Below are 15,656 nucleotides of genomic sequence, written 5' to 3'. Positions count from 1 at the left end.
CAACGTTGCCAGATTGTCGTACTCTGCCTCTTATGTTTGCCGATATCCGACCCAAAAACTGCTTTCATCACCCAAATAACTGCATTCATATATGGTTATCGTTTAAATGGTTAATTATTGGTGTTTCTTCGCTGCAGTTATGGGCTAGAAACCGGTAAGTACGCGGCTCTTGAGTACGATAATCTGGGAACATTGGCTCAACGCGCCGCCAGGGATCCTTGATAGAACCCAAGGATATATTACAATGCGCTTAGGTTTACCGGGTTTACCTGATGGCCACAATAAAGAATGATCAAATAAAGAAATCTTGCTGGTGGGCCGGTTCATTAACAATAACGTTCTCTCAGCTGTGCTCAGTGTGTATCCTGCATTTGCTCCTTGATTGTAGTTCATATTTTCAGTTTATGTCTGCTCCCTTGACTAAATTAAGGCCTTTATTTTTTTAGCACTTGTCCCCTACCATTGTATCTTTTTAGTTTCCTGGTGGTACTTCTACATGTATCCTTCGTTGTATAATTACACTCTGTACTGCCTGGGGGTTGGGATGGCATGCTCCTCCCTTCTCCTTTGTTGTTTACTTGCAACAATAAACAATCAATCAATCAATCAATCATCTAAGACTGGGACACACAAAACTGGAAAAAGTCTACAGGTCAAAAAAGTGTATAGCAACACGTGTTTGTGAAATATAAGACAAATCAAAGAATTCTTCAATGTAGGAGCAATGCATCAACTAAATGGCAGAAAGATTCATTGGGAACGATTCAAGGTGCAGAGGTTTATGAAAATTTGGAATAAAATCAAGCTGCCGTTATAAAGGGAATCTCCTCTCCTGTGACATCAAGATCAAGGTCAAGATGTAAACAAGGCCACGTGCATGAAATCACTCTGCCGAAGATGAAGTATTAAATGTTACCTCAATCACGCCACTGATGAACAAAGTGTGTGAGTAAGCAGGAGAGAGGATCAAGAGGAGGAGGAGGACCTACGAAGCGATACAGGTCGAAAGAAGGAGATAAAAGTGCCGCTGGCCTTCCTCCGACATCTCTAAAGGGAAAATGATGCTCCCGTTAGACACCATGCAGTGAGTTGTTATTTGAGGTCATGTGTTAGAGTTAAGGGATGTTTATATGTTATTGGGATGATTAATTTGTCCATAACATGAAAACGCACATTACTTCGTCTTCTAGTTCTTGTTCTACTTCATTTTCTTTGTCAGTGTTTTAAGGGCGCTGGTTGTTGAAGGTGTTGGTAATTTTACTCAATTGTCAAGTTTTGGTAAATACTGCACTTTCTTGTACTCTGCATATTTCTCAAAAACTATTTATTATATACAAAACCTTAACATTTTATTGCATACAAAACTTTAACGCTCCAATAATTAACCGAACCACACCAAACATCAAAGTAATCTCCATATTTAGGTTAAACTGCCCCACCGAATAACCCAAGAGCTAGGCAACCAAACATCTAAACCTAATCTTACATCTTGCTAGTCTTAGGCGAGTCTTTTTTTACACGAAAGGAAGCAGCTCAAGGGCAAAGACAAAAGTAAAAAAACAAAAAGCCCGCTAACACGTTTAAAAATATATATGACTGGTATGAGACTGAGACAGAAGAGGCAGCCTTTAAATCTCTTAAATATCACTAAAGGTTAGCATCCTGTAAAGAGAAAAGAATGAGAGGTCAAAAAGAGAGGTCTGCATGCAAGGTCCTGTTCTCCATCATTCACTTTCTTCTTCACACACCAGGGAGGGCAGCAAGCGCACCCTGGAGGAGGAGGACAGCGACGAGGAGGATGGGGCGCAGCTGCCAGACAAAACAACCAAGAAGAAGGCCACAGAGATGGAGGACAGGTAAGAATGGGTGGGAGGCTTCACTAATTTTTTTTTCCGTCTTCTTCTTGTGGTCTAAATTGCTCTCAGTCGCTTTGTTAGTCCACCTCCTCCTAATTCCTTCCTTCACTTAATCACACACTTTGCTTTTCAATTGCATCACTTCACTTTATCATTTTTCCCTTGGGTTATTGGGTACGTATTGATTTAATTCACTTCATTTTCTTTTTCTTCTTCTGTAGACCTCTGGCACTTTCCATTGTTTCTTAGGATGTTACTCCATGATCTTCCTTCCTTTGTAGCCTTTAAAGTTATTTTTCTCTTTGTTTCCAGCCTTCAACCAAGAATGTTTTCATGTGGCGCACTGTTGTACTGCCTGTGTCTAATTTTCTGTCCACAGTATCATGGCTAAGATGATGGGGAGAAAGATAGACAAAAACATAACATTAATATATGCAGTTGGAAAGAAATGCACTTAAGAAGAATACAAAATACATGGACTATTACACAAAAACAGGTCGTCACAGTTTTTTGAATACCAGTTTGACAATTATCATTAATGTTATAAGATTTGGTGAGGCAGTACCTTTTAAGTTGAAGAGGGTATAACACTGATTAATTTGTATCATTTTAGTAGATTATCCTCTACTCTGTTGTTATTAGTCATCTCACATCCTCCCTCTCCATTCCATACCTGGATACTCTGTTTTCACCAAATCTTATAATCTTGTACTGTAGTTGATGTCACGTGACCTGGCACAGAAAATCTTTTAGGAATGGACTTGCAGACATCATTGCTTGGGTGACTGTCTCTGCTGCTCATTGACTGTCGTCAACTATATCTAACCTGAGGCAAATTCTGTTTCCCGTGACATCTCTCGCTCTCTGCTACTTCTTTAAATTAGCACTGGTGGTATCTTAATATTAGTTATTCTTACAATCGTATTTCCTTATAGCCATTTATTACCCACAAATAATGGAAATATATTTCACTAATATTAATAGCACGATGAAAGAGACAAGAAGAATCTTGGTGTACGCCAATGTGTATATTATTATGGCTACGTAGCATCACTACACATTATGACTATACTAAGAAACCTTACAATAGATGAGTTAATGAATGGCACTGTAGACTGTAGCCTAGCACTTTGTAGTAGATTGTAGAAGGAAAAAAGTCCAGCCTTCACTGGAATAAGCATGAGTGTGGCATTAGTGGCATCATGAGAAGACCAAGGGAAGGGGCAACGAACAGGAAGATCCAGGAAGAGATGATGAAGCTGAAGATGGTGTAGATGTGCAAGAAGAAAGGTGACATCAGATTCATAGACATGGATGAATTCCTGGACATGATGCAGTGTATCAAGCAGATGACGTGCACCTAAATGACCATGAAACCAAACAGATGTGACAGCGCCTTTGGGAGTGGGTGAAAATGAAATCTTTGTTTGTGTGTCCAATAGACCCTGTATGAATGGGCACGAATGAAATGGCACAGAAGAGTGAAGACAATAGCTGCTTTAAGACCAAGACCAACATGAACATCCAAACAACAACAGGTGTGGATTCTTCACCATGCTGTCTCCGTTTTTAACCATCATCGGGAGACAGCATGGTGAAGAATGCCCACCTGGGTGTTAAGTGCAACATGAAGGGCATCTTCAGGATGAAAGAGAAATGGGAATTCAGGGGGAATGGGAGGAGGGAAAAGGTTAGGAAGAAACTAGCAAAAAGAAATTATATGACAGTGGCCACAGGGAGATGTATAGGAGGAAAGACTTGGAAGGTGGTGGAATGTGGTGCGCTGAGATGTTTTGGGCACGTGATGAGAATGGGGAAGAGTTTATTTGTGAAGAGAGTGTATGAGGGAAAGATTGAGGGAAGGGGTGTCAGGGGAAGACCACCTGTGAAATGGATCAATTGGGTGAGTGAGTATTGGAGCGAGAGAGTTGGAAGTAGCACAAGCAGACTGCTGATCATCCAGGGCAGTGTAACCAGCCTGGAGTATGTTGGTCAGGAGGACACCATGAAAGAAGTCATTGGTTCTGTGAAGGCAGTGAAAGGAAAAAGCTTGAGTGTGGACACTGAATGGACATGAATGGAGTGGCACGGAAAATTGAAGACAGTGGCTGCTGTAAGACCAAGACCAAGATGAACATCCAAACAACAGCAGGTGTGGATTCTTCACCATGCTGTCTCCGTTCTTAACCATCATCGGGAGACAGCATGGTGAAGAATGCCCACCTGGCTGTTACTTGCAGCATGAAGGGCAGCATGAGTGTTGTGCAGATCACCAATATCAGGAAGGAAAAGGAAGAAGAAGCTGCCTCCTTTGTTGTAAAATCAAAGAAACAAACAGGTATGTTAGGCGAGCATATGTATTGAAACCAAGACCAACACCAACACCAGAACAATGGCAATGGCTGCTGAAAGACCAAGATGAACATCCAAACAACAACAGGTGTGGATTCTTCACCATGCTGTCTCCGTTCTTAACCACCACCGGGAGACAGCATGGTGAAGAATGCCCACCTGGGTGTTAAGTGCAGCATGAAGGGCAGCATGAGTAGTGTGCAGATCCCCAATATCAGGAAGAAAGTGGAAGAAGCTGCCGGATGAACATCCAAACAACAGCAGGTGTGGATTCTTCACCATGCTGTCTCCGTTCTTAACCATCATCGGGAGACAGCATGGTGAAGAATGCCCACCTGGCTGTTAATTGCAGCATGAAGGGCAGTGGCTGCACCAGCATGAGTGGTGTGCAGATCACCAATATCAGGAAAAAATGGAATAAGGAGCTGCCAGAATGAAAGGTGGACAACTGATCATCCAACATGGATGAATTCCTGGACAATGATGCAGTGTGGCGTGCACCTGAGTGACCACGGGGCCAAACACATGCGACAGTGCCGGTGGGAGTGGGTGAAAATATTTTGGTGGGTAAGGATTGTTTGAAAAGACTAGCTTGAGTTTAAATTTGCAAGGTTAGTTTATTTACAAAAGTTACATACAGTTAACAGGTTTAGAGAATGTAATTGCTCAGAATAAAAAGAGTTCTTCAGCAGTCCAAGGAGTTGTGCACCATGGGGTGGGTTGTGGGTCTGAGTGTTGCTTTGTTTCTCGATTAGCTTATTGAGCAGTCAAAGGTTATGCCCTCAAGAATTAATAATGCTGTGCCACTTAAGGAAATGACCACTGCGAGAAGCCTCCTTCCTGCCTCAGACAAGTTGCTTTTGAGAGGTTGGCCACTCACTGCCTTTGGCATTCTCATGTAATTTTCTCTTTTTATTCCATATCTCTTGTCCACGGCTGGCAGTCTGTAAAATGACTTATCGAGATACCTATTCCATTTGTTTTCGTACCCCATCTCTTCACAAATGGATAGCATTTTAGCAAAAAGACTTGGCACAAAATCATTTAGTATGGAGTAGCTCAGTGGACCTTCAGTGGCGGTAGAGCATGCCTTTGTTGGTGATGGGACATCATGAGCCGAGCATGGAGCTTGTGGCTGCGGTGAGACCAAGAGCAACATCAACAATGGCTGCCATGCTCATCATCACACAACACTATCAAGACAAATAGGGTCTGCTAGCCGCTAGATGGTCACAGCCCTTCAACAATAAAAACAACAGTATCTCATCTAATCTGCATGCTCCCTACAGGGCTAGGTTTGGTACAGGTAATGCAACATTCAGCATCCAAGGCATTTTTTTTTGCTTTTTTTTTAAAGTTTTGGCCTATGGTGCTGGTAAGCTTTCTTGATGGGGCCAGATGGTCAGCCCCAGCCCATTATGGTGCAGGCAAGTGTTTTTAGTGGTGCCATCTTGCTTGGTTCATGGTGCCCTGCGGAGCTCAACTTTGAGCCTCCCTTTAGAGAGAGCATCTATAGTCCAGGTTGATAGGTGGTCTTCAGGACAGCATATGGGTAGTCTTTGGCCACTCGGTGGTGATTGAAAAAGCCCAGCTGTGGTGGCAGACAGGATTCAAACCTGTGTCCTCCTGGATGCCGTGCTGGCACGCTAGCCACTCAGTCACTGCCTCCCCAATATGCTACCTTTTATAGTCTTAATCTGAGAAAGAAGGTGTGTTTTCGGTGATGGCAGATATGATTCTAAAAATACAGTAATACTTTTGTTTACGAGTGCCTTATTTTACGAGTGTTTTGATTCATGAGAAAAAAAAGTAATAAAAATGCCTTCCATGAGCAGTGACTTGGTGTGTGTGCATCCAGTTTGTGCAAGTCGAAGTTGCTAGGGCGGATTCCCTTTATTTACCGCAAGACGAGAGTGCTCAGAGCAGAAAACAATGTGAATAGGGTCTCAGTCTGCATTATAGACTTGCAGAGGTAGCACCCACACACTCATGTCCACTTGCGTTTGTGCTCTAGTGTGCAATCTTTGTGTTTTCAGCACTACAGTTTGTGTTCGTTTTAGTTTACGAGTATTTTGGTTTGTCAGCAAATTTCCGGAACGAATGAAGCTCGTAAATCGAGGTATGACTGTACTCCCTCCTCTCTTTTTCAGCCCTGAGAACAAAGTGAACACACTTTCCCAGTTTAAGTCTGAGTCTGGCGAGGCAGCCGGGCCCCCGGTGGAGCTGCCTCTAAACCTCCCACGGGAAAAACTACAACAGATACTCAATGCTTTGCTGCACCAGGTTTGTGTGTGTGTGTGTCACTACTGACATTGCAGTAGGGAAAAAATAAATGTCAGCTGGATGCACCATATTTTCTTATAGTTACCATTGAGTTTACTGAATGCCAAATAGTTATAACAGTAAATTTTCTGCATTTTAATAGTTTTTAATAGTTGATCATGTTTGTGACTAGTTTGTAATATTTTTAATATGATTTTTTATATAACCAAGAAGTTGCTATGATAAAGAAAATTCTTGCTCATTCCTCAAGGTATTCTCTGATTCACAGGAAGAGGAAACCCCTTACAGCTTCTTTGTTAATGAGAAGGAGGTGATCAGCACACTGGGAGCAGCACTAGATGCCTCAGCCAGTGAAGAGAAAGTGCTCACCATCCTCTACCAACCCCAGGCTGTGTTCAAAGTGCGAGCTGTGTCAAGGTGGGGTTTCCTGGAGGCCTCAGTTAAGCTTGTGGGTCACTCTTAATTTCATTTTGAATTTGTATAAATGTGTATTTCTCGCTATAGGATTGGGTTACGTTCCTCAACATGGATGATAAAGTGATGGACTGTATACTGATCACATCCTAACATGGGTTTAATAGGAATACATTCCTAACCCATCAAAAATAATAAATAAAATATTGAATAATAATAAATAATGAATAAAAGAGCACTCCAATTAATTTGAAAACATTTATTTGCAATAACTATTCATATACATTGGCAAAAAATCATATACACAATTTTATATTTATTGATCCAAGGTATAATACTTCTAGGTGATTTTCAAATGCAACATTAATATAGATTTTTACACACCAGATCCAATTCTTAACTCAAATTTGCCCCAAACATTGCTTTTTTCTTACTAGTGCAAAGAGATCAATCTTGCATTTACCAGTCGTCTAGTAATGACTGCCTGTATTTATTCATTATTTCATTTGTATCCATAAGACATGGAGATTAAGCACAATTGCCCACATGATGTATTATTGAATTTCATACAAGCGATTAAACTTCTAAACTTCTATGGTGCAGAAGTTTGGGGTCAGAGACTAGGTCCTAAGTCAACTGTTTTTGCTCAGAACATTTGTTAGCATGTTCAAATTCAGGTCACTGTTGATGATGATGATGATATATCTTCACTCTATGCTCTATATTTTATTTTGTTTAATGGTTGCAGGTGCACCTCAACCCTCCCTGGCCATGCTGAGGCTGTCCTCTCAGCGTCTTTCAGTCCTGATGGTCAGCACCTGGCCTCAGGGTCTGGCGACACCACCGTGCGCTTCTGGGACGTCAGCACAGAGACACCACATTTTACTTGTAAAGGTAAGAATGTCAGGTTCATCCGCATACTTGTTTCATAAGAAAATATAACAATCTGGCTTAACATTTCTCATTCCTCTCCCTTTTTCCCTTCTAATATCCATCATTCTCTACTGGGATAAGCAAAGTCCCTTAATTTTTTTCTGTTGATTAGTGGCTAGTAGGATTTATATATGATTGTTGAGTGAGGGGAAAATGAAATGCGGCAGACATCAGAGATCATTTGGCTCTGGTCAGGAGGAAGTAAGTGGTAAGGTAAAGGACAGAGACATGCCAGTGTTTGGAAGGATGATACAGAATTGGGGAGAAGAGCTGAAAGTTTGAAGAGATGATTGATACAACACAATTAGGCATATTTCTATAGGTATAAGGACAGTTCCAGTACGCGTGTTTAGATGAGTATGAGGTGATGTATAGAAGGGTTTCCCACTGAGGTCAAAAGCATCACTTTGGCTTGAGCTTCCTGGGGATAAATATTTTATTGAAGGGGCTGTCCCCAACACCTTAGTAGTTGTGGGATTAAAGTCATTGTTGGCCATGGTCATGCTTTGAGAAAGTGGAGGAAGTAACCAGTCTGCTCCTCAGGATCCACAAGAGTAATAAGGGGAATGGAAGTGACACCCTCAGGCCACTCATGGCTGAACACATGGATAACCTTACATCCTCAGCACTTCTCAAGCCTCAGGAGAAAAGAGGGGTAGTGGAAGGCAAAGGAGGAGAGACAAATGGAAAGAGGGGGAAAAATACAAAAAGGGAAAGTCCAAGCAATATATGTTGAATCAGGAGCAGTGGCCTGAGAGGGAGGAGGTGATCCCAAGGTCCCCACCCTGCTGTCTTTAGTCCTGTCCCAAGCCCATCACTGCAGCTTCATCTTGGAATAGGGGAGGTATTTGATGGGTGACTAGGGGAGACTGTGTTAATGAGCCTATATTGGCTTATTACAGTATCTGCAGAAATGGGGTGCAGTTCATGATGACAGTCAGAGGCGTGGAGTCGGTTATCAAAAATCCTGACACCGACTCCGATTCCAGGAAATTTTAAGGTTGCGACTCTGACTCCACCCCCCTCCTCCTCTCCTTCTTCTGCAGTACTGTGGAAGGTAAATCAAACCACAATATATACCACACCTGTCACACCACATCACACATGACACCCAGCCACACCCCATCACACACCACACCACTCTCCACATCATACCGAGCCACACCATACACATTACAACAAGTCACACCATGTCAAACATCACACCCAACTACACCACACAAAGCCACACTACAGTTCCCACACAAAAAAACACAAATCATGCTTAATTAACCACACCATACCACACATCATATCCAGCAACACACACCACACCCAGCCACACTATCCACCACATCACACCACACCTAGCCACACTACTCCATACTTCATAACCATCAGCCCCAAACCTTTTATCACCCTCAGACACACCACACCACATCAACCCACACATCACATCTAGCCACACTATACCGCATCACACCCCGCCACACCGCACTACAATAACAGCTGCACCACATATGACATCCAGCTGAACCACACTATGCATCACATCCAGCCACACTTCATCTCACACCACACCTAGCCACACTACACCACACATCACATCAAGGCACACCACACTATACCACACCCAGCCACACCAAACCTTAGACCACACCACACATTACTCCCAGCCACACCACACTACACATCACCATGATCATGAAAAAACAAACATCACAACATCAACAAATGACACCTTGAAGATGGTAACCTCCACACCAAGACCAGCATCAACACCAGAAGAGTGAAGACAGTGGCTGCTGTAAGACCAAGACCAAGATGAACATCCAAACAACAACAGGTGTGGATTCTTCACCATGCTGTCTCCGTTCTTAACCATCATCGGGAGACAGCATGGTGAAGAATGCCCACCTGGCTGTTAAGTGCAGCATGAAGGGCAGTGCCTGCACCAGCATGAGTGGTGTGCAGATCACCAGTATCAGGAAAAAATGGAATAAGGAGCTGCCAGAATGAAAGGTGGACAACTGACCATCCAACATGGATGAATTCCTGGACAATGATGCAGTGTGGCGTGCACCTGAGTGACCACGGGGCCAAACACATCCGACAGTGCCTGTGGGAGTGGGTGAAAATGAAGTCCTTGTGTCCAGTCGACACAGTGTGAATGGGCATGAATGAATTGGCAAGGAAGAGTGAAGACACCATTGAGGCAGGTGAATGCATGAAGACTGGGTGCTTGAATGTAAGAGGTTAGGGTGTGCTAAAATTAGAGAACTTATGTGAGGAATTAAATAAATGGAAGTTTGATGTGATAGGCTTGACTGAGACACACCTAAGAGGTGATGAACAGACTGAAATGCATCACAGCCCGCCACACCACATATCACATCCAGTTGAACCACACCACACATTACATCCAGCCATACTGCACCTCTTACCACACCCAGCCATAATACACCACACATCACATCAAATCACACCACACCATACCACACCCAGTCACACCAAACCTTACATTACTCCCAGCCACACATCCCTACCACTACACATCACACCCAGCCACACTACACCACACATCACACCAAGCAATACCACACCATGCCATACCTCACACAAAATCCAACCTCACCACATCACACATCACAGCCAGCCACATCATATTACATGCCACACATAGCCACACCACATCACACCCAGTCACTCCATACCTCACCATACCCAGCCACATCATGCCTCCTACCACACCACACATCACATCCATTCACACTACACTTCACACCATGCCCAGCCACACCACACAACATCACACCCACTCACAACATACAACACATCACACCCAGCCACACCACACATCACATCACACAACATACCACACTCAGCCATACCACCCCACACCATATCCAGCCACACCACACCACACCATACCCAGCCACACCACACCACATATCACACCCAGTCACACCACACACCATACCACACCACACATCACACCCAGCCACACACTACCCAGCCAGCATACAGCATAACACCCGTCCACACAATGCACTACACTGGCTACACTCGGGAAGTTCACACTACACTATGATTCACACTATGACCACAGATTCAGCCTGCCCTTCTTTGTTTAGCATGAATAGGACATCAGGCTCTCATAAAGGACAGGTTGTTTCTCAAAAGGACAGACCTGGCAACCCAATGCAGAGTTCTGAGCAGCCCTGTACAGATTCAGTGCTGAGACGAGAGTGGAGATGCATATGATTATATTACTGGAATCAGATTCACCCGGTATGGTACTTGTTTTCTATGAGATCATCTGGTAATTTATCTCATTATTTTACAGATTAATAATCCACATTTCCACCCAAAAAATCCATATTAAATGAATTTTCTGAAATGTCTTCCCACAAGAGCTTCCACACAAACTTGTTGAAATTTCTCATAAAGGAGTTGGAGTTGGAGATATTTTTATCGACTCTGTCCAAAAGTAGCCGACTCTGGCAACTCCGACTCTAGCTCCGATTCCACACCCCTGATGACGATGATACTGCCTGATTTCAAAGTCTGTTTTAACTAAAAACTACACTGATTATACTTTTTATCAAACTAGTCACTTTGGGAAGCAGTGGAACTCAATACCACGATCAGAGTTGTTTGTGATTGAGAGAACGTACTGGTTCAGAAATATGCAACTTTCCCTAACTAAATTTACCACTACACATAATACACAAATGCTATTCATTGGAGAGGTAAAAACTGGCATGTACTTTTCACAGGAGGGAGAATACCTAGTAACAAATTCAGCATTTGTCATATCGTTGTACTTATGATCCTTTAGGCCACAAACATTGGGTGCTGGTTACCGCGTGGTCAACGGATGGGGAGCGCTTGGCCTCAGCATGTAAGGCCGGACAGATTTTTATTTGGGATCCTAAAACTGGAAAGCAGGTGAGGTTGTGGCCTTGTGCTCTTCTGTTGGTCACATGTTTGGGTGCTTAAAGCTCTGATAATTATTAGTTTAAAAGATCCCTTAATGTTGTCTGAAATTTGTCTTATATCTCATTTATGGTTCCCTCAGATGGGGCGAGCACTGACAGGCCACAAACAGTGGATCACCTCACTGTGCTGGGAGCCGCTCCATCTTGCCGCAGGTGGGAAGTGCATGCGGCTGGCCTCTGCCGGCAAAGATGGTGACGTAAGGATTTGGAACACCAGCTTGGGCTCTTGTGAAAAGGTGAGGAGCGGCAGGTCAACTGTTAAGGTGAAGTGTATGAATTGTCGCCAAGTTATTTCGATTAATGGATGCTCTTTTTTGAGTGGAGATTCCACAGAAATATGTGGCAGGTTATTTCACACAGAAACACTTCCTAAATATTTAGAATTTTGATGTATTATTTATATTGGGGTATTTCTTAAGTATTGGATCAAATAATAAATTTTGATAATCTAGATTTTCTGATTTTTTCCATAATTGGATAATTTTTCAGGGAATAAGATAGAGTTTGATCCCTACTTCATAAAAGAAAGCAAAAAGATATAAGCAACACTCCTGCATTGCCTCTACAAAGATGTTCATCCCCAGGTATTGACCAACCACCTGCAAAGTGTGACAGCCCTGCGGTGGAGTGGCGAGGGACTCCTCTACTCAGCCTCTCAGGACAGGACCATCAAAGTGTGGAGAGCAAGTGATGTGAGGACCTGCCAGTTATGTGTTGTGGCTCGTGCACTGCTGAACAGCTTTCTCAGCAGCATGTAAAATTCATGCAATTATAACATGTAAATATTTGACATTGAAATAAAACAGTAAGACTGATGTATATACTTTAAGATTAGAATGTAGTTACATGAAGTACATCACTATTACCTTTCAAGCATTGGTTGAGTCATTGATCCATTGTTTCAGTATTTGTTTTTCATTTTATGTCTGGATGGGATATGAAATTTACCTTTATCTGATGCTTTCTAGGGTGTGATGTGCCGCACACTGCAGGGCCACGGACATTGGGTCAACACACTGGCTCTCAACACTGACTATGTTCTGCGGACAGGAGCCTGCAGTCCAGAGGCACTCATGAAGGCCAGGCCAGAGCTGCCATCACGTGAGTAGTTTATGGTTTGAACTTTGAAGTGAGTAACTGGGCAGCAGACTTGGAGGATTAGGCATCAGAATTCAGAACAGTGGGTACAGGGGTGGAAAAAGAAATCTACTGGAAAAAAACAGTTTCGTTGTTCGACAATTCGCTGTTTGACCATTTCCTCTGCAATGCAACCCTGTTGAATAGCTGGGAATTCCTGGAACGGACCACCAACATTGAGACCTTACTGTATATCATCATCATCATCTCATTGACGCCTGCTCCTAAGCCTCCTCGTTCTTCACTGATTTTCTCTTCTGCAAGTCTTTGCACCTTCTCTATTATGACTTTTCCATATACCTTTCCTGGTATACTCAGCAGACTTATACCTCTATAGTTCCCACACTCCCCTCTCCTGCCCTTTCCCTTATAAACTGGCTTTTGTCCAGTCTGCTGTATATGTATTTTATAAATTTTACGTTTATTTTCAACAGCTGAGGAGAGACAGGAGCGTGCTCTCGCACAGTACAAGAAGGTACTGAGCTTTGCGGGAGGTGTGGAGAGGCTGGCCTCAGGCTCAGATGACTTCACCATATTCCTCTGGGAACCATCCAGGGACAAGAAGCCTGTAGGTGAGTTTCAGTAAGATGTCATAAGTGTCATCATCAGCAACTCAGTATTGCTAGTCATTTATAGTGAAATGTTATAACCAAACTGAGTATCTCTAGAATGGATGGCAAAAGAGGTGTCTCAATCAGCACTTCATTGTTATTAATTATAAATGAGGGAACCTGTGATTCATTATATATATTTAAAGAATAAAATGGCGCTACTATAAAAATTGCCAGCGCCATGATGGGCTTGGGCCGACCACCAGGCCCTTGAAGGAAGCCTACTGGCGCTATAGACAAACACGTATAAAAAAAAAAAAAAAGGAATGCCAGACGAACAAATAAGCACTTTGGCTCGTGAAGCAAAGAAGCAAGTCAAGCTGAACACCTTTCCCTCCCCCCTTCCTCCCTCCCCTCAGCCCGCCTCACCGGCCATCAGCAGCTTGTCAACGATGTCAAGTTCTCCCCAGACACACGCATCATTGCCTCCGCCTCCTTTGACAAGAGTATTCGCCTGTGGAGTGGACTAAATGGAAAGTGAGTGAGTGGTGTGTGTGTGTGAAAAAGTTGGATCTATATAATTTCCTTTTAGTTTGTCACAGTTCTGCCTGAGTGTATACTGAGTATTAATTTTGAGAATTGACTTTTGACAAAGATATTGCACCAGAATAATCTGTCTGAGTATATATAAGAAAATTTCTAATGAAGACAAGTTAGTAATGAGTTTCTTCTGTACCTTCTTCTATCTCAGGAAATGTCTTAATAGCTCCATGCGTGTCTTGAATAAATGCTTCTTGTTTGTTGTGGTGCCATTCCAGGTTCCTTGCGGTGCTGCGCGGGCACGTGGTGGGGGTGTACCAGGTGGCGTGGTCAGCAGACTCACGCCTCCTCGTCAGTGGCAGCAAGGACTCTACTTTGAAGGGTGAGTGTGGGTTAAGAGGCAGGCAGGCAGCTCATTAACATTTCATAGTCGTCACTTTGAACTGATTTGTGCATCAAGAGTTGGCTCACAGCCCTTCTATTGCTCTTCTTTAATTGATACCAACCTCTGAGTGGGCAGTCGGCTCTTGGTCAGTTCATGGCTTTTCTTCATTTAGAAGTTATTTGCACTCATGGAGTTGCATGAGGAAAATTCATGTGAAATTATGAGTTGTATTGTCAACAACTGAATTGAGTTTATGCTTTCTTATTTTTTGAATTGTGGTATAAATGTAAAGCTTATAAGGTTGAATATGGCCAAAATTCATTGAAATCAAGTTTTACAAATACAGAGGCTCATGGAATATAGGAAATCTATTATTTGATATAGGATTTTTGGCAACATGAGTATATTATGCAACATCATATAGTCATATTATTATATTAGTGTATTATGTATGTGCTGTCATGGTCACTGTCTTCACCTTGGCCTGTTTGTATCTCCAGTGTGGTCAGTGGCCACTAAGAAGATGGAGATAGACCTTCCTGGCCATGCAGATGAAGTGTTTACTGTCGACTGGTCACCAGACGGCCAGCGGGTGGTGAGCGGAGGGAAGGACAAAGTGCTCAAGATGTAAGTGTTGAGGGACAGTCTGTGTATTTGATCATATAAGGTGTTGAAGTGCTAAACCTCTGTCTGTACATCAATATCATAAAAGTTCATTAAGAAACATTAGGTGTGTGGTGGGAAGTGAATGGCCTTCTCAGTAATTACATAATAACTAGATAATGGTTAGGTAATAGTAGTAATTTCATGCAATAGTAATGCATTTAGGGTTTAAGAAATTACTTCATAATCTTGATCATAAGTAAAATTAAAATATGTTCTGATTTTTTATCCTGCTTTGTTTCAGATGGAGGAGATAAGTCTGGCCCTACATAACACATCCGCTGAATTAGCATTGCCATCACATTTTGTATCATCTCTGAATAAATCACGCCATACCTAATTTATTGTATATGATTTCCCTAGGGCTTCAAAACAGGAGTCGAGGTACAGACACAAGGAAGGAACATTCATATTTAGTCCCATCAACATTAATTGGTTTTGAGTAATTGATGACGTATGAAATCTACCTCATAAAAAATCAGTATTCAATGGCTAAGTGAAAGTTTTATCAGTGAAGAATGTTTATAACCAACTATTTAAGAATGATCTCATAAAAATAAAT

General features: G+C 42.5%; 1 protein-coding gene across 1 annotated transcript; it reads left to right on the top strand.

The window, feature by feature from the left end:
- The first annotated feature begins 826 nt into the window (after positions 1-826).
- LOC126982559 (notchless protein homolog 1-like) lies at positions 827-15,434 on the top strand. The gene is made up of 14 exons (XM_050834705.1): positions 827-1,084; positions 1,752-1,856; positions 6,359-6,491; positions 6,760-6,908; positions 7,654-7,799; positions 11,659-11,768; positions 11,899-12,054; positions 12,403-12,510; positions 12,787-12,919; positions 13,390-13,527; positions 13,926-14,043; positions 14,325-14,428; positions 14,932-15,058; positions 15,339-15,434. Exons 1-14 carry the CDS (start codon positions 1,059-1,061, stop codon positions 15,349-15,351), a joined length of 1,566 nt encoding a protein of 521 aa, XP_050690662.1. The 5' UTR covers positions 827-1,058; the 3' UTR covers positions 15,352-15,434.
- The last annotated feature ends 222 nt before the right edge of the window (positions 15,435-15,656 follow it).

Source organism: Eriocheir sinensis, chromosome 51 (assembly GCF_024679095.1).
Source record: "Eriocheir sinensis breed Jianghai 21 chromosome 51, ASM2467909v1, whole genome shotgun sequence".
NCBI classification, from domain to species: Eukaryota; Metazoa; Arthropoda; class Malacostraca; order Decapoda; family Varunidae; genus Eriocheir; species Eriocheir sinensis.
The sequence above is the reverse complement of the archived record's forward strand: the minus strand, read 5'-3'. Positions and strand labels throughout refer to the sequence as shown.

What these genes read in the sequence shown, in the direction of transcription:
- LOC126982559 (XM_050834705.1), top strand. Translation starts at nt 1,059, where the DNA reads ATGATGCTCCCGTTAGACACCATGCA. An exon ending in ACCACATTTTACTTGTAAAG is followed by an intron (nt 7,800 to 11,658) that starts GTAAGAATGTCA and finishes ATGATCCTTTAG; the next exon opens with GCCACAAACATTGGGTGCTG. An exon ending in GCTTGGGCTCTTGTGAAAAG is followed by an intron (nt 12,055 to 12,402) that starts GTGAGGAGCGGC and finishes GTTCATCCCCAG; the next exon opens with GTATTGACCAACCACCTGCA.